At 46.7% G+C, this 22,624-nt stretch overlaps 1 protein-coding gene across 1 annotated transcript in view; it reads right to left on the reverse strand.

The window, feature by feature from the left end:
- The window catches only part of SHISA6 (shisa family member 6), a 329,086-nt gene that overhangs the window by 6,646 nt on the left and 299,816 nt on the right, over positions 1-22,624 (reverse strand). The window contains exon 6 of the mRNA XM_067547748.1: positions 18,276-18,428. Within this exon, the coding sequence (XP_067403849.1) occupies positions 18,276-18,428 (153 nt within the window). The remainder of the gene's footprint in view (positions 1-18,275; positions 18,429-22,624) is intronic.

Genomic DNA, 22,624 nt, shown 5'->3' on the forward strand with positions numbered 1-22,624 from the left:
AGATAAACGTTAAACAGAAAAATGGCCCAATGGAAAACCCCAAGTATTGGGGAGCTGAAAATAGAGTGTTTAAGAAGAAGTTCTAACCACAGGTACATGATCCAATCACAAGTGTGTCATGGCAATGAACTGACGTACATAATAGGTACATGAGCTACATCCGCAGAACCCTAGCCACAAGACAGCCATGGTAACGAATTGATGTATATGATAAGTTGAAATCATTGACATGCTAACCTGTAGCAGAAGGACACTCCAACATTAGTAAGGTGAGGAAATACAAATAAGAAAAAGGGGAAAGTCCCCTACTGAATATGCAGCAAACGTAGTGGAGTCAAAACAACCAGAGTCCTGTAGCACTTTAAAGACTAACAAATTTAATTTCTGCAGGCATAAGCTTTCGTGGGCTGTAACCCACTTCGGGTTACATTTGTTAATCTTTAAAGTGCTACAGGACTCTCGTTGTTTTTGCTGTATACAGACTAACATGGCTACCCCTCTGCAACTTTTCATAGTGGAGTCAGCGTATCGTATTATAAAAGTTACATCCAAGCCCTGGGGCAGCAGGAGAAGAAGTTTGGGAAGTGCCAGAATGAATGCCACAGGTGATGAGGGGGAAGGTCATGGTAATGAGGAAGATGCTGGCTAACATTTCGGGTTGTTCTGCAAGGGATGGTGTGTGTATATGGATGTGCAGATGTACATTCTATAGTATCTCTATCTACCTTACTGAGTTTGGGTATTTGTGACTGTGCTAAATGTAGTAATAAACTATATTTAAATATAGATGAGTTCCTGTAGTGTGAGTGTTGTAACTGTGCACGTCGGGATTCCCAACTATATAATAATTTAAATAATACTGGGCCTGATCTTGGGACAAGAACCTGTCAGCTCTCAAAGTAATAACTGGGGATTCTTAAGTAATCAATATAATCTATAGATCAGGCTACAGTAGATGCCTTTGAATCTATCTTGGCCATGCATGCAATTACACAGAAACACCTCAAATGTTCCCTCTCTGTCTGATACAGCCACAAAAATGTAACACAGGAATGCCCTCCTGGAGGAGACATGATGTCAGCCGGAAAAAATATAGCAGCAATGCCAGAAGGTATGGCCCTGAAATGTCTACAAGTTGAAAGAGGCTTGACAGAGAAGACCAGCTGAGTCTCCCCACCAGATAGTCTATTTCCTTAGAGAATACCAGCCTTCCCACTTGGCCCAGATGCCTGATTATTGCCAGTATCAGCAGAAGCCCACTAGACATAAGAAGAATTAAACAACAGCACCTTGAGACCCTGGGCCAAAGGCCTGATGTGAGACGTAAGCAGTGCCTGGACCAGTCTTCTATATGGGGATGAGTGTCACCCAGAGTAATCACTACCACTGGTTTCCACTCTGTCCCAACCCACATTCTCAGTACTTCTGGTGGGGAAGCCTCTGATTTCTACTTTGCCTATATTACACCATACTCCTGGGTGCGTTGTCAGTTGCAGGGATTGATTCAAGGGCCCCTGAATCTTAAAGCATCAGCTGCTTCTGCCTGAGCTAAAGGGCCCACGACTGTAATAACCTCATCCCCCTCTACACATAGCCCAGCCACTAGAAAGGATCAGAGCACCCCATGGAAAGGGTGTGGGTTACACATACATTCTGTCCCAAGCACCTTGTTCAGTATTTGCAGGATTTCATTCTAGTTAGTACCTTGGGAGACATTTTGTGTCTCTCCCACTAAAAAAATTATTTGAAAAAAGCAGCAGTTGCAAGCCTGTTTAGTGGAGTTCAGCTAACACCACTCCAGACCATTTACTCTTTGTTTACAAAACTGCTGCACCTTTAACACAGAATCCAGCATCATGCACTGTCACCCCAACCAGTTGATGCACACTCAACTTTAACTTTGTCTTGTTTTGTCCTTTTAAAACCATATATGGGGAGCATACTGTAACTTCAGATGTTGTTGGGACATTTTGGGGAATCTGCCTATGTACAGTTTATGAATTCTGTTTCAGATTATGAACTCTGGTATGTCTCAACCTTTAGGATTATTTTTGCTATATTTTCATCGCAGATTCCCCATGCTAAGAAGACAGAGGGATGACTGTGTGTCAATCTCTGAATAGGATAGTGATTAAAGACCCTCTGCACCTGAACAGCTCTTGCCCTGAATAGATCTCCTGGATTCTAAGAAATGAAGTCATGTTACGCTGCAGCCTTCCAACAAGTGTTTTTTTATCTAACTTCTCAGTTTATTTGCTAGGAACATAGCATGTAGAATTTTCCAAACGTTCAGGAGGGAAGTGACTATTGCGTAGTTGCTATAAATCAGGTGAGGGACAGTGAGTGATCACAGAACGCTGGGGAATTGTCTTTGTGACAGTCAAAGTCCAGCCACCCCAAGAGGAGAACGGAAGGTGTAAACCTCTCAACATACGCAGTTAAATCAACTTTCTGTGTGTGAGGCCTCGCATCGCTTCCCACCACATCTGTGCATAGGTGATTGCCCGATTGTTTCACTCTGCTCGGTAACTGGAAGCGCATTTGCATACAACCAGCTGGCGTTGCAGGCGATGCTTCATATTTTGAGGCTTTCTGCAGCAGCCACCGGTATTGGGGCCAATGGCATAGCTGGTCATCCTGTCTCTAGACCAGCCAACTCCAGTGTAGAGCCGATTACGGCATTACTCAGTTAACCAACTGATTGCATACTATGTTTTAATATAAGAGTACATTGAGTAAGATCTCTTATGAAACTTCAAGGCACAGAACTTAACAGTCACTCTGAGATATGTATGCAGTTTGTGGTTTTATATGTATGTGTAGACATAGAAAATTGTAATTATAACTGTGGTGTCACTTCAGCTTCACCTCACAACAGGGCAGTGAAGCAATCAGGCAGGGAGGGCTACCTCCCCAGTCAGAAGAGACTGTCTTCTAACACCTAGCCATTGTCCATCAAAGAAAAATGGGAACCACCAAGAGGAACCATCAAAGAAAATGGGAACAGCTTGAAACTGAAAAGAAAACCCCAGTCTTCAGAAACACAGAAAGGAGGGAGTTTTCCCCACTTTGAATATCATAGAATACTAGAATATTGGGGTTGGAAGGGAGCCCAGGAAGTCATCTAATCCACCCCCCTGCTCAAAACAGGACCAACTCCAACTAAATCATCCCAGCCAGGCTTTGTCAAGCCGGGCCTTAAAAACCTCTAAGGATGGAGATTCCACCACCTCCCTAGGTAACCCTTTTATAGTGACTGAAGAAAAAAAATCTGCAAACCCTTTTAAAATTGAAGGGTTTGAACTGAAGATCATCCAGAACTTGGGGGACAGTCCCAAGAGGGGAGGCTGTCCATGAATGCTGGATCCCTTCTATAGTTAAGGGGTATGCTGAAAAATTGGTTTAGGGCACTAGATAACTCTTATTAGGAAAAGAATTGTATCTAATATGAAAGTGAAAAGCTTGAGGTTGCATCTTTATGTTCATTTCCTTTGTAACTTGAATCTGTTTGCTTCCCCTGGCTAGTTCATCTTTGGAATCTGTGGTTTTTCTATTAAATAAACTTTTTGTTTTATTTTTTTCTCAAGCAGGTCTCCGGTGTGCAAACTGTATGGAGTGTGAGTGCCAAAGTGAGCTGATAACTGGGGCTGGTTTCACCCCTTTGGGGCTGAGGAACTAGCGGGGAATGGTCCAAGTGTCTGGTAATTAAGAACTCAGGGAACATGTTTGCTGGGGGACCCAGGACTGGAAGGGTTGTGGTTGTCACCCTGCAAATAGAGCCAGGCTGAGACCTTTTGATTGTGGGCTGGCTCCTGGTGTCTGGGATTTGAACCATAGGTGCACAGTACAAAGGCCTGGAAAGTTACAGCTCACGCAGTGACAGAACCCCTTACTGGTTTGGGTGGCCCCCAAAACATCACAGCTTCCCAGGGCATTTTCAGACTTTTTAAAGGTGACCCAGGTTTATTCTTGGGGGAGGGGGGTTAGGGGGAAGGAGAAGATAGCTGGAAGTTTTTGTATAACTCTGATGAAACATGGCTTCAGCCTTGTATGCCAGGCCGCAACCCCTGCCTCAGCTTCCTTCAGGCCAACAATCCCAAATGTCACCAGTGGAAGCTCACTGGCAGTACAAACACTGGCAGTACATTGAGGCTTAGTACACACTTCCAGGGAAATTCGGCAGCAGTCGACGGGAGTTACGCAAGCTACGCATGTCAACTTACTAAATCCTCTTCTGCATGCTGTCTCCACTACGCTGCGCTGACGGGAAATGCTTTCCTGTTGACGCAGTGCTACGCCTTTTGAGAAGGTGGTTTAATTGATCGACTTCCGGATCCATTGAGCGGGTCTTCTCTGCTGCTCAATCAATCCAGATAGGTCAATCTGAGGGCGGCAAATTTGCCACCGTCAGTACGTACATACTCTCCAAACTCAGAATTTGGAGGAGTGTAAAATAAATGCAATGTGATTTAAAAGAAAAAGTAACCCAAGGAATATTGGACAGGACAGAAGAAGCGGGGGATAAGGACAGGGAGAAGTATTTCATCACACACTGAAAAGAATTTCTCATCAAAGGCTTTATATTTGAGACAAATCTAATCTAATCTCTCATCTATCTCAGCAATTGTTCTTCACACAAAACTGCACCAATTTAACTAAATCAGTGTTCTAAAACCGATTTGACTATTTTGGTATAAATCTGTGTGTTAACATTCTTCTTAGGGAATAAAAGTGGCTAAAGTCAATTTAGCTAAAGTTGGATGTCAAATCCTACTGAGGAAAATAGAAAGGAGCATAAACTCTGGCAAGTTCAATTTAAAAGTATAATTAGGCAGGCAAAAAAAGAATTTAAAGGGCAACTAACAAAAGACTCAAAAATTAACAGCAACATTTTTTTGAAGTACATCAGAAGAAGGAAGCCTGCCAAACAATTAGTGGAGCCATTGGATGAGTGATTTGCTAAAGACCACTGAGGAGACGCTAAATGAATTCTTCACATTAGTCTTCACTGCTGAGAATGTGAGGGAGATTCCCACACCTGAGCCATTCTTTTTAGGTAACAAATCTGAGGAACTGTCCCAGACTGAGGTGTCAATAGAGGAAGTTTTGGAACAAACTGATAAATCAAACAGTAATAAGTTCCCAGGACCAGATGGGATTCACCCAAGAGTTCTGAAGGAACTCAAATGTGAAATTGCAGAACTACTAACTGTGCTATGTTATCTATCACTTAAATCAGCCTCTGTACCAGATGACTGGAGGATAGCTAATGTAATACCAATTTTTTTAAAAAGGTCAAGAAGCAATCCTGGCAATTACAGGCTGGTAAGCCTAACTTCAGTACCAGATTGGTGGAAACTATATACTCATAGACTTTAAGGTGAGAAGGAACCATCATGATCAGCTAGTCTGACCTCCTGCACGTTGCAGGCCTCAGGACCTCACCCACCAACTCCTGTAATAGACCCCTAACCTGTGGCTGAATTACTGAAATCCTCAAATCATGATTGAAAGACTTCAAGTTACCCAGAATCCACCATTTCCACTAGTTTAAACCTGCAAGTGCCCATGTCCCATGTTGCAGAGGAAGGCAAAAAAAAAACCCAGGGTCTCTGCCAATCTGATCTGTGGGAAATTCCTTCCCGACCCCACTTATGGCGATCAGTTAGACCCTGAGCATGTGGGAAAGGCCCACCGGCCAGACACCTGGGAAAGAATTCTCTGTAGTAACTCAGACCCCTCCCCATCTAATGTCCAATCACTGGCCATTGGGTATATTTACTACTAGCAGTTACATATCAGCAACATGCCATTGTAGGCAGTCTCATCATACCTTTTCCTTCATTCTTTGTTTTCTTTTTATTTATAGGGATATAGAACCATTTGCTATTGGTTTTAATTTAATTTAATTTCCTTTGCAAGATACAACTATGCTTGGATTTTGGCTGTTCTCACTTTTTTTTGAGGTACTTTCTGACCTCCAAGAGATAGCTTTCCTAGCTGATCCATCCCATCTTCCATTCCATAGTAAAGAACAGAATTATCAGACACATAGCTGAACAGGATTTGTTGGGGAAGAGTCAACATGATTTTTATAAAGGGAAATCATGCCTCACCAATCTTTTAGAATTATTTGGTGTGGGGAGGTCAACAAACGTGGACAAGGATGATCCAGTGGTCTTTCAGAAAGCCTTTGATTAGGTCCCTCATCAAAGCTCTGCAGGAAACTAAGCAGTAACTGGTTAAAAGACAGGAAACAAAGGGTAGGAATAAATGTTCAGTTTTCAGAGTGGAGATAGGTAAATAGTGGTGTTCCAAAGGATCTGTACTGGGGCCAGTGCTGGTCAACATATTCATAAATGATCTGGAAGAAGGGGTAAACAATAAAGTGGCAAAGTTTGCAGATGATACAAAATTACTCAAGTCCAAAGCAGAGTTTGGATCTCACAAAACCAGATGACTGGGCAAGAAAATGGCAGATGAAATTCAGTGTTGATAAATGTAAAGTAATACACATTGGAAAACATAATCCCAACTATACATACAAAACGATGGGGTTTAAATTAGCTGTTACCACTCAAGAAAGAGATCTTGGCATCATCATGGATAGGTCTCTGAAAACATCTGCAGCAGCAGTCAAAAAGGGCTAACAAAATGTTAGGAACCATTTGGAAAAGGATAGATAATAAGACAGTAAGTATCATAATGCCACTAGATAAACCCATGATACGCCCACACCTTGAATACTGTTCTGGTTGACCCATCTCAAAAAAGATATATTAGAAATGGAAAATGTGCAGAGAACATATAACAACAATGATTAAAGATGTGGAACAGCATCCACATGAGAAGAGTTCATGGAGGATAGGCATGGCTATTAGTCAACATGGTCAGGGATGTAACTCCATGCTCTGGGTATCCCTAAACCTCTGACTGCCAAATGCTGGGACTGAACGACAAGAGATGGATCACTTGAAGAGTGCCCTTGGAAGCATTTGGCATTGGCCACTGTTAGAAGACAAGATACTGAGCTAGATGAACCATTGATCTGACCCAATATGGCCATTCTTATGTTTTTAATGTTCTTATGGTAACAAATCGACTTTAGCTAAATCAACTTTAGCCATTTTTAGTCCATAATGAGAATGTCCACAGACAAATTAGCAACAGCAGAACTAACTTGGTTTTAATTTGCACCTTTGTTATTTTGGTGCAAGTCTGTATGTAGAACAGGGTCTAGGCACATGATACTATTGTACCTGGGCAGAAGAATTGCAGCAGGTAAGCCAAACTAGCTTTAAAGTGATCTAATTAAACAGGAGCAAACCTCTTATGTAGACACACTTAGGCCCTGCTTAAATAGGTTTCTCTTCGTGCATAATTTACCAACAGAAGCTGAAATGGTACAGGTGAGGGTTAAAGCAATTTGAGTGTATCTACATTAGGAGGATGCATCCATTTAACTAAAGTGATTTAAAATTGATCTTTATTCATGTAGAAAAGTCCTCAGTCTTCCATCTCAAAGGGGTCAGACCAAACCAAACCAGACAGGCTCATCTGAAAAAACAAGTTGGTTTAAGCAGGCAACATGCTGGACGCTTAACCGCCCCTTATCTTTGAACAGTGGTGTCAGTTCAATGAGTGTCATTGAACCAATGATGGAGAAACTAAGGGGGGATGTAACAATAGGTAGGGTGTGGTTTGCCAAGTGCTTGTCCTTTGCACCATGGGGCAAGCACAGAGGCAAAGGCCCGGAGGCCAACAAGGAGCACCACCCATGCCAGCTGTAAATGCTAAAAACTCCAGGAGACTAGATACTTGTAGCACAATGTTTCTGCATAGAGGGAAAGGATTTATTGAAATAGGCATTAGAGCACGGAGGCTCAGAGCCCTGCCTTCCTCCCAACAGACCTGAGGATAAAAACTGGTGAAGTCTGACTAAATCTGCATTATTTTGATAAGACTAAAGAGGTTTTTAAGGCTCAACTTAACAAAGCCCTGGCTGGGATGGTTTCGTTGGGGTTGGCCCTGCTTTGAGCAGGGAGTTGAACTAGATACCTCCTGGGGTTATGGGATCTGAGATGGCCAATTCTATATTGATGGCCTGTCAGGGTATATCTCAACCAGAGCTAGCACGTGTCTTTCTGCCCATGGTGGTAAGTGCACTCCCAGCTGTTGTTACATATGGGTGCCACTTACGTGAGGAGTGAGGGGTGTGATTCTCCTGCTCATTTACAGACTTCCTCTGGTCTGCGTATAAATAGCAGTATAGCTGCACTCGCCCAGCGTAGGCACGGCTGAGCCATGTGGCATACAACCCCCATCTAAAGCCTCAGAGAGTGCAAGTAAGTCTGAGCGGATAATATCAGTGTTGCCAACTCTTGTAATTTTATCCCAAGTCCTATGACACTGGTATGATACTTCATGTGCCAATGCCCGGAATCAGCTGAGGAGGTGAGAGGCTCAGCTTTTATTAAAAAACAAAATATGTTTCTAGCCCTCATGGCTGAGGAGAAGAGATTGAAATGTGCCCTACAGGAACACAACTGGGTGAGATACTAGAAGGTAAATACAAAGAACCTCAAATGTATTATTTTTTAAAATCTCATGATTTGTCAGGCAATCTTATGATTTGGGGAGGTGGGGTTAATTCTTGATTTTTGAATGTCTGGGATTGGCAATACTGGAATCTTCCTCTTCAGTACAGTTGGTCTATTTCCTCTTGGTTTTTTGTTTTTTTGGACCAATACAGTTCATAGATTGGAGGTGACCCACTGATCCAGTTATTAGGGCTATTAGATTGCCAGATTGTTTCGTTGTTGTTTTTTTTCTTTTTTGGGGGGGATTATTTCCCCTCCCAAAGCTGACATACAGAAATCTCTATCAGTTCTCTGTTTGTCTTAAATACACATGTATCCACTCTATTCTGACTGATCTCGCTAGTTTAGTTTCTCTGTAATATTTAAAATTAATTTTTTTTAAAAACTGCCCAGTCCTTGTAATGATGCCCTTAGCTAACACAGAGTTGGTTAATGAGTCTGGAAATATTAGTTCCCTGGCTGATTTTGACCTTTCCCAGTTAGCAATAAACAGTGATTCTCCCCCCCCCCCCCGAGTTTTGCACAGGGATGGAATTCGCACAGCTGCTCTTGTTCACCAGCACTTGTCATATACACCCTCCCCTTGTCCAGGCACCACAGCTCCACCTACAGGCCAAACTGACTGGGGATGCCAGGGAAGATCTAGGACGGGGTCTACCACGGGGATGCTACCTTGCAGTCGGCAGCCTGTACTCCACAGCTGTCTGCAAGTAGGCATAGCAAATGGGTCCCAAGAGAGCTCAGAACCCATGTGAGAGCGGGGTGGATAAAGGGCCTCAGTGCAGCGTTAGGGTCCCATTCCCCTGGGCTCTCGTGGGGTGAAAGCCGGTCTCCTTCCATGGGCGGGCTGTGTCCCAGCCCTGTGCTCTGGATGGTGCTGCGAGCCGGTTTACCCACCGCGCTGCTTCCCCAGTCACCAGTTCGCAGAGCTGCACTTCCCCCCAGAGAGGCATGGAGAGTGCACAGCCAGGGCAGCTCCACTCTGGGCTGGGTATAGCAAGCACCATCTAGCTCATAATAACCAATGAATTGGTCCGTGGGCAGCTACACTGACGCTGAGGAAGCCTGGGAGAAAGCAGGAAAGGAAAGATCTAGAGTTACCAGGTCTGATCTTGGGCCTCAGCTGCCCACCCTTCTTGTGCCCGTCCTCTCCATTCAGCCTGTAAGCTCTTTGGTGCAGGGCCTGTCTCTTACCATGGGGCTGTGCAGCTTCTAGCACCAGGACGCCCTGCTCTCATCAGGCCTCTGGACAGCGCTACAGTGCAAATGATTGTCAGTAGTAATACAGGCCAGCATGCCAGTTTCTGCCCTGTCTAGCTCAAATTAGGTATCACCAAACCAAATCAATGCAACCGAGACAGACCACGCTCCACGCACTGCCCATAGCTGAGCAGCCCAACCCCAGTGCCTGGACGATTGCATCAATGAGGCTGCTAACACAATGCGCACAGAAATATGATGGTGACTGTGGAAATCCACGGTGTTGAGCTGTGAAGGCTGGCCCCCACCTCTGGTGCAGTGGCACCAATTCAGATATTTGGGGTGGGGGGGTTGGCCCTAAGAGCCCCCTCAATGCTCACTGCAAAGGCGTCACTGTCATGTAACAGCAACTCCAATCAAGCCCGACAAACTCATTACACCTAACACGTTGCTGTCATGGCATTGAGCTCTAATCAGTGTTGTGTGAGGTATCAAATGAAAGCTTGTAACATACTGGTCGCCATAACCACTGTGTGACACATGTACAGGGACCAATTGAGACGTTGTACTTGTGTGCTGAAAATATGTTTAAACCCAGCAAACCAGGCAGGGCTGATAAACCAGGTTTTCCTAGACAAGAAACCTGTCTGCCTAGGTCCCCAGTGTAAATGGAGCATGGGAAAGCTAACATAAAGCAAGCTTTGTTTGCATATTAAGTCAACAGGAAAAGCAAATTAAGAGATGGCTGAGAAAACTAGCATGGTGTCTGCACACCAGTAGGGCGGAAGAACTTTGTCTGGGGGTACATGTCAAAGAATCCATTTCAGAGCTTTGCTGGACTTTAAAAAAGAGGCAAGGGAACCCCTTTGTTAGCCATTTCACTGAGGTGTGCTCATGGGAGAGGGGAGTGATTCATGAAACGTCTCTATCCTGATTTGGCAGAAAACCAGCAATCTCTGCAAAAGCTCTCAAAGGGTGAGAAATTGGTTTGGCCAAAGGCGTGTGGCTTGCTAAAAGTTACGTTTAGTCTCTTAGACGTGGGTTACACTTTTGGTGTATTTGTAGCCATTTCTGTTTCTATTATCTTTGCTGAGTGCCACTTACATCGCTGTACTTTATTAATAAAGGGAGTTTTGGTTTTACTATAAAATCATCTCAATGCTGTAATGTGCCAGTGACGTGTGTAGTCTCAGCTGAGCTAACAGGCTGGGGTTAACACTGTTTCAGTGGAGACAGAGGACTTGGTGATTTATGTGAGCGTCCAGTGACAGGGTCTGGACACTGCAGAGGAATGCCCTTCAAGGGGGCAGGGATAAGGGTTACTCTGCAAGGGTGGCAGAATCTGAGGGAGTTTGTCTGGATGGCTAACTGATTGACTGTCTGAGAACAGACACGCAATTTGGTTCCAGCCAGTCTCTCTCTTGCTGAGGCAAAGGGTAACAAGGTCATCCATAGCTCTGGGCACGCCGAGAAAGTGTCACAGGGGGACAAATCTGGTCCCTGCTCCCATCTCCGACAGGGACCCTGTTCCAGCCCTGCTTGTCCCCTGCCTCTCATCCCACAGGGACCCCTGGTGTTCTTTGGTTAGGGAGGCTCCCCAAACTCTACCACATGGGGTTGAGTTGGTGCTGCCAGGAGTTGAGTTTTCTGTGCAGAGGGGCAGCCAGGTGAAATTCAGCGGCGTTGCGACCATGCAGCTGGCACCACACTCCGGACCACTCCGGCAGCAGTGCGAGACCATGGCTTGAAAGTGGTTGGGCCGTGGCCACTGGCTCCATGGCCTATGGAACTTTGAGCAGGTGCAAACAATGTTGGGAGGGCCGTTCGCCTGGCTTAACTGTCAGCTTAATTAACACCCTGCTCGGGAGCCCTGAGAGATTAAGTGCCAGGTCTCTCCACTGGGCTGTGACTGACTTGGGTATAAGCTACCCAGACCACTGGAAATAAATAAATAAAGAAGTCTGGGGTTTTCTAGCAGCCTAAGGCAAGATCTCACCCTTCAATACCTTGGGAAATCCCAGCCCAAATCAATCCTCATAGTACAGCAGTGAGACATGGCACAGAAGATCTGTGCTTCGCTCTTTCACTCTGGGTTTAGCAGGCATCATCTAGACCAGAATGACCAATGCACTGCAACAGGGAAAAATCTGCAAGCTGCTCCAGGAACTGCTGCCGGCAGCATTTCCACGGCCAGGCGTGTCCTGACCACTGCTGCTAGGAGTGCTGCATGTTTGGAGAGGGAGGTGGAACTGCAGGTGCAGAAACAGCCCATTGCTTGGCTAGCTAGTGACTAGCTAGTTATTCCCTGCGGGCAGATGAGGGTTATTCCCTCAGGGCCACTGCCAAGGATGAGGCACCTTTAGGCACTGAGGACGGTGCTGAAGTGAGGTTTGGTGCTGCCCTTCGCACAGGGGCCAGTGGAACTCTGTGGCTTTCCATGGGCCTGTCACTTCTGCAGCTCTCAGTCACTTCCCGCTGTCAGGGCTGGAGCGAGGGGGCCTGGTATTATTCTGACAGAGGCTACATTCCTGCCAGTCCCCCAAGCCTGCAGCTCCTGCTCCCCTCAGCCTGCTTCACCCGGCTGGACGGTCCCACCCAGCACCTTGGGCACCAGCCATCCCAACAGCAGAATGCTGCTACCCCACCCTCATCCTCTGCGGCAGGGTGGAGCTTTAAGTGAGCATGGCCAAATCCTGCCTTACTCAGGCCTGCTCTACATACAGGGCTTGCCCCAGGTGGTTTTTTTACTGAGGTGGTTATACCAGCGCCAGCCCTAGTGTGGATGCTGTTATATCTGTTTAAAGGTGCGTTATACAGGTATAGCTCATGCTCCTTCCTGCCCGGGAATAGGTGAAGCGATAAAAGTACATTTATACTGGTATACTTGTGTCCACGCTAGGAGGTGTTGTACTTCTTTAACTGTCCCGGTCTAGTTAAAATGATACAACTTCTGTGTGGACAGGTCCTCAGTCTTTAGACCCATGTGAAGCCAGGAGGATTTTGCCTGAAAAGAACGTGCATGAGGATTTTACAATTTGGGCCCAAAATGTTCAGTATATTGTAATGATGCTAATGGTTTTGATGATTGCTAGAAGCGAAACCTTCTCATGGAACATGACAGCATCACCTGACAAATACAGTTTGACATTTATAGAAAGCTAAAAAGAAAGAGGCCGTTTTCATACACTTCAGATTGACGGCCCTTTGAAAAAAACCAACAAAATTACCTGTCAAAAGAAAAAGTCATTAAGAGCGTTCAGGTTGCAGATATACTTCACTTAAACACTAGAGAACATCAAAAGATGTCATAATTAATGCAAACTTTCAGGCTTTCAAACCCTCACTTTTTAGGTTAAGGTTTAACACTCAACTTTACCTTGTATCCCCATGTGATATATTTAAACATATCCTCTTACGGGTTTGTTGGACAGTGGAGCAGTTACAGGAGATGGGAGATTATTATAGCCTCTATTTATAAGCCTTTCTGCAGTTCTCAGATATCATAGTCTTGGGTGCCAGTACAAGAACCTGGATAGATAGATAGCTAGACAGATGGATGGACCGATCGATAGATAGATAGCATTTGACCAATTTAGCTCCTCTGTGGGATATAGGGAAGAGTTACTAGCCTTATTTTCAAATAGAGCTGCTCAGGCAGAGAGGTCAAGGGCTGCATTTTCAAGAGTACTGGCTAATACCATGTGACTCCGTTATTGGGAGTCCAGTGTAAGACACCTAGGCCAAGATTTTCTGAAATTGGGTGTTCATGTTGAGCTTCACAGTCCATATTTGGGCTGGGATTGTCAAAGGAGCCCAAATCTCAGTGAAATTCAGCATGAGCAATAACTCCCTTAGACTCTTTTGAAAATTCCAACTTTAAACATGTAAATCAATTATTTCCAGAGCTACTGAGCATCTACAACAGCTACTGGAACCAGTGGGAGTTGCTGGGTTCTCAACACTTTTGAAAAAATCAGTCCACTTATTTAGATATGCTTAAATATGCAATTAGGAGCCTAATTAAAGGCATTCAGTTTTGGAGATCTTGGCCTAATTCCTGATTCTTCTTCAAGACATTTCCACAGAGCCGCACTTCGGCAGCATGTGTCTGGCTGCATGGGCAAGGCAATCTCTTGGGCAGGTGGGACAGGCAGGGGTCTCTTGCTGGCTTGCCACTGGAAGATCTAGAGTCTAGACTCTAGACAATTTCACTGTTAGGTATCTGCACTGCTTTGCAAGTCTATGGGTGAGTCCCTTACAAAGGTGGCTGAGCCTAGCATACTGCCCTGCAATGCCTACTGGGAACATGGTGGTGTTCCCATGCAAAAGGCCAAAGATTCCCTTCTGTAGTGAATGTTGCCAGAAAATACATGGAGTGGGATTAGTAGCATGCCAGATTATAGTGAGAGGCACAGATTCCTCTACACTGGGAGAGGAGGGTCCTCTATGAACCTCCGTGGTTCATGCTCTTTGGAAGGCTCATGAGTGAAGGTTCCCACATATCTTCCACAGCTGAGGGCCAGAGACTAGCTCTCAAATCCTCTCTTCCTCAGCTCAGAGGTAACCAGTGCAGATTCTCACTGGCAACATGGCTGCCATATATTAGCTGGTCATGGGAAGAAGCAGGGCTGGATCAGGAGGGTGCCTCTGTAATAATACGATCCTATTTGCATTGCCCCTGCCAGGCACAATAAACACTGCAGTCCTTAGCCCATGTCTGATCCTCACAGGCATGGGTTTGTTTATCTTAGCTGTAGGATGCACAAACACTGCCACGGTTTCAGAGCGGAAGGTCTTGACCTGGCTCAGTACCTAGGATTATCATAAAATCATAGAAGATTAGGGTTGGAAGGGACCTCAGTAGGTCATCTAGTCCAACACCCTACTCAAAGCAGGAGCAACCCCAACTAAATCACCCCATGGCTGTGTCAATCCGGGCCTTAAAAACCTTGAAGATTCCACCACTTCCATAAGTAACTCATTCCAGTGCTTCACCACCCTCCTAGTGAAAAAGTTTTTCTTATATCCAACCTAAGCCTCCCCCGCTGCAACTTGAGACCATTGTTCCTTGGTCTGTCATCTGCCACCACTGAGAACAGCCTAACTCCATCCTCTATCCCCCCTTCAGGTAGTTGAAGGCTGCTATCAAATCCCCTCTCACTCTTCTCTTCTGCAGACCAAACAAGCCCTCAGCCACCCCTCATAAGTCATGTGCCCCAGCCCCCTAATTATTTTCATTGGCCTCTGCTGGACTCTCTCCAATTTGTCCACATCCTTCCTGTAGTGGGTGGGCCCCAAACTGGACACAATACTCCAGATTGTGACAAATGATACCCCTGTATTCACAACCTACATGTTATTGTAATAATTTTTCTACCAAATCTGCCTTGTGTAGCATCATTTGAAAACTCATAACTTGCTGTTCATTATTGTCCTTGTTAAATTTGTGTGCCAGCATTGTATGTGCAGTAACACCCTGTATGGTGTTAGTAACATATGTTCCAAAACCCTCATCCCTGCCCAAACAGAAGTTGGCAAACAGGTCTGTCCTAAAAAAAGGAATGTGTGCTCTGCTTAATTTGCATTTAAGCATTAAACAGAGTCATCAAGCAGGAAGAGAAACAAAGGAAGTTCAAACACCTTCCACAAGCAGCGGGAACATCCTTTCACACAGACTTTTTGTCTCCTGGTGCCAGCCTGGAAATGGTTTTTCAAGAGGGAGGCTGAAACTATAAAAAGGAGGGACAAACACCCCAAGGCAGCCCTCTCTTTCCCCGCCAATCGCATTCATTGCACCTGAAGTGACAAAGAAAGCAGCCATTGGACTCTGGGAGACGGGTCCTGACCTATCGGGCTTGCTCGGTAACACTGCTGAGAGTATGCAATGAGAAACTTTGCTTGAATCTGATATAGTTTGTTAAATTAGGTATTCATAAATGTCTTCTCTTTATTTCTTTTGTAACCATCTCTTACCCTTTATGCCTCATTAGTGGTACTCACTTAAAATCTAACTAACTCTTTGTAATTAATCAACTTGTTTTATTGTTTTATCCAATCCAGTGTGTTTAAATTGAAGTGTCTGGGACACTCCATTTAGGGTGACAGGATGTGTGCATATTATTCTTTTTAAAGAAATAATGGACTTAATATAACTTGTATTGTCCAGGAGAGGGCTGGGCAGAACAGGACACATATTTCTGGAGGAAGATCTGGGAGTGGGGTGTGTATTGAGATTACCCTGCAGTATAACCAAGTCTGGTGAAAGCCAGTGTATAACGCAAAAGTAGGTGGCAGGCTGCAGTTACACACAGATACACAGATACTCAGGGTGTGGTTTTCATGCTGGACGGCTGTGAGCGGCCCAGGTGGAAGCTACTTCACCAAGGCATTGTAAGGCATTCAAGGTTGCAGGGCAGGGGTGACACAGCTGCTCATTAGTCTGGATGGTGCCCCGGTATGTCACAGTGATATTGCACTTTCTCTCGTTGTTGATGACTTCAGACTCGTTCTTTTTAACTACCATGTCCCTGTGAAAGGGAGACTCCTGTGTTTGTATCAAAGTCACGCAGCTTTCCATCAGAGGCCACATCATACACTTCTTGAGAGCTGTTAGTTACTTTGCTACTGAGAGAAAACTAGGCATTCCAGGAAATACTCTCGATTACTGGTGGTCTTTCAGAAAAAGTCTTTGGCACGGGTCATCCTGAACAAAAGCTAAAAAGATAAGAGTTTGCACTCAGTGCTGTTATCATTTGGCTGCCGTTCCTACATTTACCCACGTCAAGGCCCACTCCAGCAGGCAGAGGCAGTTTCAGCAATGTGCTCTCAAGAATGGGTCCACATCAGCAATGTGTAGGGCAGCCGGGTGGAGTTCAGGGCACATCTTTACACACCCCCGGTGTCTGGGGAGTGCAGCAGGATGAGAATACAATGGGACTGCTCAGTGTGAGCAGCGGGGAACAGGAGCAAGTCCTGGGTGAGAGGGTTGAGGGAGGAGACTTAAGGTTTATTGTTTAACATTACACGTCCAGACTTTCTACTTGATCTTTCTGGCTTTTTAAATACAGTATGTTTTATGTTTCAGTGAGGTGTAACATCCTTAGTTCTATGCTAAAGAACATTTTCATCCAGTACCTAGGGACAGAATACAAAGCAAATGACATATTTCAGGGAATCTCATGCAATGCAAATCAGTTACAGAAACGAAAATGGCAGTATTTTCAAGCGGTAACCAATAGACAGACATATTTTTACATTACTTCATCTGAGAAATGAAAACATTTACCCTCCCAAGAAAGCAGTTCAAAACTTGTGAATTTATAATCCAGTGGCTTCACTGGTGTACCAGGATCAGTTTTCATCAGAGAAGCTGTCTGGGAATAGACACAGTGCATTGGATGGGGGGAGGGGGGCACTTTGGAGATAGTTACAATAAACAGGCATGTGAACTCTCTGCCTCATAGGTTATAAAGGGCAAAAGGCTCCCAGGAGGAGACAGGACGAACTGTCCTGCAACCAGAACGGTAGGAAGTCAGACCTAATTCAGCAAACCAGCCCTATGCAGCACAGCATTTAAGCAAGTTTTTAACTTTAAGCAGGTGGCAACTACAGTACCTGGTTAAAAATCAAGCACGTGCTCAACCGCTGTGCTGACCCAAGGAGAGGAATTTCTCTTAAAGCATATTGGTATTGTGCTCTCTGTGGTGGAAATAGCCAAATGCACTCATCTGATTAATCTCATCCAAGCTGATGAGACTGATGTGCTACTCAGTGTCAGTCAGCGTTTGGCAGGAGAACACAATACATAGCAGAAAACAGCAGCAAGTACCAGCTGCTAGACAGAGCGAAACTGGAGCCATAGCATGGCGCCAAGAGACTGATGCTCCAAGGGACATAGAAATATGCCAGTGACAAGTACATAGGATAGGCCCCCCCACCAGCTCAGGATATATAGACCATGAAATGGGTCAGATTACAGCTCCGATATCAGAGACAAGCGTCCATCCCTCCCTGACATGAACCTTTCCAATCATTTTGCCAGCTTTTTACTATTGGTGTTTGTTTGATATTTAGTCTGAACCACCCGCTCCAGGGCAGAAGGACAGTGTGGAGAGACAATCAGAGGTTCAGAGATAGCCAGACTGGCTTCCCCCATCTCTGGTCTAAAGGAGCTGGCATACAGGATGGCTCAGTAAGGACAAGGGAACGTGTTGTGATGAGTAATCAGAGGCAGCAAAGCAGAGAGATCAGCGAGGGAACAGCCACACGTCCCATCACTTGCTCAGGGTAATGAAGTGACTTTGCTCTGTAGCTCTGCCTCGATGAATAGCGACAGCGAACAGCACTGCAGACCAAAGATGTCAGTGCAGCACGTGCAATGGCAAAGGAAGAGGAATTGCTGCCTTGTTATTCTGCCCACTGCCGCTCACAGGCTAATGAGATACACACAAAAAAATGAAATGAGCTGACACCTACTTAATCTCTTCAGAGAAGAATATTTACTTGGGTTAGTCTTGACTGCAGCCTCGTAGGATGGCGGGAGGTGGGAGAGGTTCTGGAAGGACCTGGAAAAGGAGAGATCGTAGGGCTCCGTGGCAGAAGTGAGGATATTGTTCATCCGTGGTTTTTCTGCAAGAAAGAATAAAAACATGTCCACAGAACGCACTGGGAGACAGGGACGAGAGAGATGAACCATTCTCATCCACCAGCTGGGTAGCAAAGCTGCTCCCCTCCATCTGAACCAAATCTTACAGCGAGGCACAACAATGTAAGTTAAACTTCACTGCCTTTAGTCTCCACTGCAACTATTACAAACATGCAAACTGTGCTGTTGTGCGGCTCACGGAGCCTGGCCGCCTTTGCTAAGTGAATGGTAAAGAGAGTCTCATTATGTGTAGAGACTGTTACGCTGCTGGCAGTTCCCCAGTCACTCTGATGTCTCAGCTATGGGGACAGAGTTAGCACAGATGACATGAACATTCATGCTGAATGGACCGACCCATGAATGAGCGACCAAGCCCCCCATGTGGGGAAGATGCTTTTCTGCATTGCACCCTCCAGCGTCTCATGTTTATTAATCAATAAAACACACCCACCCTTTAAATCAGTCACATGATTTCAAGCCCTGCCCCTTGGGGGCGGGGGAGGGAACCTCTTCATTTCTCCGTCCTCTCTGCACTAGTTGGTGTCTACCATTGCTGTGTGCCGCTGAGACTGGCTATTAGCCCACAGAGTCAGAATTCATTGCCTGAGTTCCGGTATCACCCCATTCTCGCTCTGGGAGGAGATTATAGTCTTAAGGGGTTGGGTGGAGGGGAAGACGTAACAGTTCCTGAATCCTCCTCCTGAGGCTAGGTCTACACGGATGGCGGCAAATTCGCTGCCGTCAGATTGATTTTTCCGGTTCGATTCAGCAGCAGTGAAGACGCGCTCAATCAATCTGGAAGTCAATTTAATAAAACTACCTCCCCAAAAAGCGTAGCACGGCATCAACGAGAACGCATTTCCCGTCAGGTCAGCGCGGCGCAGTGGGGACAGTGCACTAAACAGAAGTTACAAAGTCGACAGGAGTTACGAAGCTACTCCGTGTAGTAGTGTAGACAAGGGTAGACAAGGCCTGAATAATTCCAACCTGACTCCTGTCGGGATAGGGAACCTACAGGACAGAGAATGTAAAGGGTTTAAGGCCTGTGGACAATTGAACTTTCAACCTGGCATTCTGGAAAAGGCTTATGTCCCAAGCCAAAATAAAGGCTAGGAAGGGTCAGATGCATGCTCGGAACTTTTGTTTTGAGAACTGGGGTTTTGCTGATCTTCCTGAGCTCTTTCTCAAAGTTGCGCTGTTGAAGGGGGGGGGAGGAGGGGAGAGGAGGGGGCTGTTTTCTCGCTGTGTTCACTGACTAACCTTTCTGAGTCATGGTCTAAAGCGCACGGCTGAACTTCAGACCGTTGTGTTTCTCGACGCTAACAACATATCCTCGATGGTCTTCGAGCTGAGCGCCTGCCTCTGCTGGATATGTCGGCAGGGCACAGGGGAACTCTGTCCCATCAGACAACCGAGGTGAACTGAGCTAACTGTCCACCCCTCAGGTGAGAGTGGGGATGCTCTGGAGACAGAAGCCATCGCCTAGACCTGAGCTGGCAGGAATGGCCACAGCCCCCTGTCACCTGCTGTGCGAGGGGCTCAGAGACGGCGTGGCTATGTCTGATCTGGGGACCCTGCTTTGACAAGAGGATGGTGGAAGAGCCCTGTGATTTCAGTGACTATTTCTGTCAGTAACACAGGGTTCAAATGGGTCTTGTCACTTGTCAGGCCCCACGGGTTCCGTAGTGCTGTGGAAGGGGGCGGGGGGGCAGGAAGCTTGCAGAATCGGGGGGCCTGTGTTCATTAAACTCCTTTCACTAAAAGATGTATTGATTTCTGCAGCAGTGTCTGGGGCAGGCGCGGCGGGGCAGTCTGCAGCAGAATGCGGGCTCCTCGCTGCATATTGCTTTGGTTGTTTGTCATGGAGGGAGGCCACAGGTCAGCATCTTGAAACAGAGCCCGCTCCCTAGCACTGCGCGTGCCTCCAGCGATGACGCCTGGTGCCTCTGGATTTTAAAATGCTAGTGGAGAAAACAGGCCAAGCCACTGGGTCCAGGCGGTCTACGACGTTCGCTTGGTATTGAAAGCACGTCCCTTTGCTGAAAGCCAGGTGGAGTAACTGAAGCTGGAGTTTAAAATAGTCTTTCGTCAACCGAGTCGGGGAGCGAGACCTGTCAAACAATGACATTGATATCTCCCCGGGGTTCATGTGTTGAAGGAGGAAGAGATAAGGGTAGTAAAAATAGCGGTGGCCGCAATGGCTGGAAGCCTAGTGTCAGACTGCGCGAGGGATAGACAGGGGCCTGGCAGTGCGCAGCAGGCCTGGGGCGTGAGGCCTGGTTTAAGGGGACTCAGGTAGCGGCTGGGTCTGACAGATACAACAAGACAGCAAAGTTATGATGCCACGCGGAGGCACTGCCAGCCAGCCAGCCTGCTCTGAGAGCTGAGCGCCTTCCTCCCTGCGTCAGCCCCATGCAGCGACAGGGCTGGCTTGGCCCGGGACGCTCATGCTGCACGAGGAGCCCCCAGAAGGCACCGCTGCCTGGGCTTTGCTTTGGTCTGAGCATTCCCAGGCGCTAGGTGAGACCCGGCCGAGCTGAGGGGGGTCTGGAGGTGGGGGCTGGGGCCGGGCCGCAGCCAGACTCCCACCGTGCTTCCTCGGAGCGCTCACATAGGCTCAGCTCTCCCCAGGAGCACTCTCACCTTCTGCTAACCCTAATCTATCCCCTCTACTCTACCTCTTCTCTGACCATGCCCCCCCCACCCATGCCCCTTGCACCCAGGACTGCGGTGGACGCAGTGCAGAAGTAGTTCTGTGTCTGACATAGTGCAGGAGGGCCTCCTTCTGCAAGGTGTGTGTGGGGGTGGGCTCCGTTCCCTGGAGCCTGGGCAGCCAGAGTCTGGATATAACAAGACCTGCGGTGGGACTATGGCATCCGTCGCATGAGTTGGGAGCAGCAGTCCTGCGGAAGGGCAGTTCGTTGAAAGCCAGCGAAACTTGTGCTCCTAACTCCCTTAGGTAACTTTGAACATCCCACCTCTAATCAAGGTCCTGATATGGCCCCATCGCCGTAGTGACTCTGTTACTGGATAGTGGTACCAGCCCACAGGCGAGCACGTTGTGTCCTGACACCCAGACAGACACAGCTGCATTTGCCTCAGTCGTTCTGGTGGCCGCCCTGCCTCGCTGATGGGCAGAGGCATTGGAGGTGCACATACAGAGATGCAGAGGGCTGGGTCTCCTAGCTCCCAGTCCCAGCAGTGGTTTCTCTCCCATAGAATGTCCAGACATGCTCCTTCTCCAGAACACAAACACCATCCGCATGGCTTCGTATGCTTGGAGCCTTCTCACTCTGTTCACAGGCTCTGGGTCCACTTCACTCCTGTTATAAATCAGTGGGATTGTGCTGTCTACCACAGGCTGAGTCTGGCCCTGTGTCTAACCCCATTGTCCAGTAGATTAAGGTACCGCTTCTGCAGACAAACTCAGCTGCACACAGAGCAATAGGGACATTTCATCTTCTTGCCAAAAACTGTCACTTTTCAGCCATTTCTTCCAGGCAGAAATTTGCTTTTCCTCTGTGGCAAAATTTTCAACACAATTCAGAAAAACGGGGTGCAAGTAATGGTGTAAACTCTGCTTTTCACACCTGAGTTCAAAGCATGCCTGGCTAAGTTCCTCAGAGAGGTGGGACTTTTCCCGCACAACTCAGACCATTCCCCCCCCTCCCACCCAACATACACACACAGCCGCCTCGCCTGCGGCACAACCATCGTCTCACTAGTGAGCCCAGAAAGTGAGGTAAAGGCTGTGGGAAAGAAAGGCTCTTCAAAATCAACCCATTGTTTTATTGCTCTTGTTCCTAGCAATTGCTCTCTGCTTTGTCCTCTTCCTCCTTTGGGAGCCTTCCCGTTCTAATGTCACACAGGATGGAGACAGGAGAGCAGCTCCAGCCCTGTAGGATACGAATGTCTAGGAGGTTTTCTGTGTCTTCTGGGAGCTAGTGAATCCTGAGCACTGAGATCGCCATTGCAATGTGCGTCTCCTGGGAAGAACTGGAGGACGGATGCTGTCCAGTTCTGTTCATGGAACGGTGGCTCCATTAACCTGCTGCTCCCGCTCAAGAGAGCAGAACAGTGCAGTAGAACTCCAGCGTCGGGCTCTGTGGGAACGTTTCCTTATCACAGCGCTCACACGGACACACTTCCTAGTTCTTGGAGCACATGGCACCGATCCGGC

The sequence above is a fragment of the Emydura macquarii genome, unplaced genomic scaffold, assembly GCF_026122565.2.
Source record: "Emydura macquarii macquarii isolate MOO-44397 ecotype Brisbane River unplaced genomic scaffold, CSIRO-AGI_Emac_v2 contig_1230, whole genome shotgun sequence".
In the NCBI taxonomy this organism is placed as follows: Eukaryota; Metazoa; Chordata; order Testudines; family Chelidae; genus Emydura; species Emydura macquarii.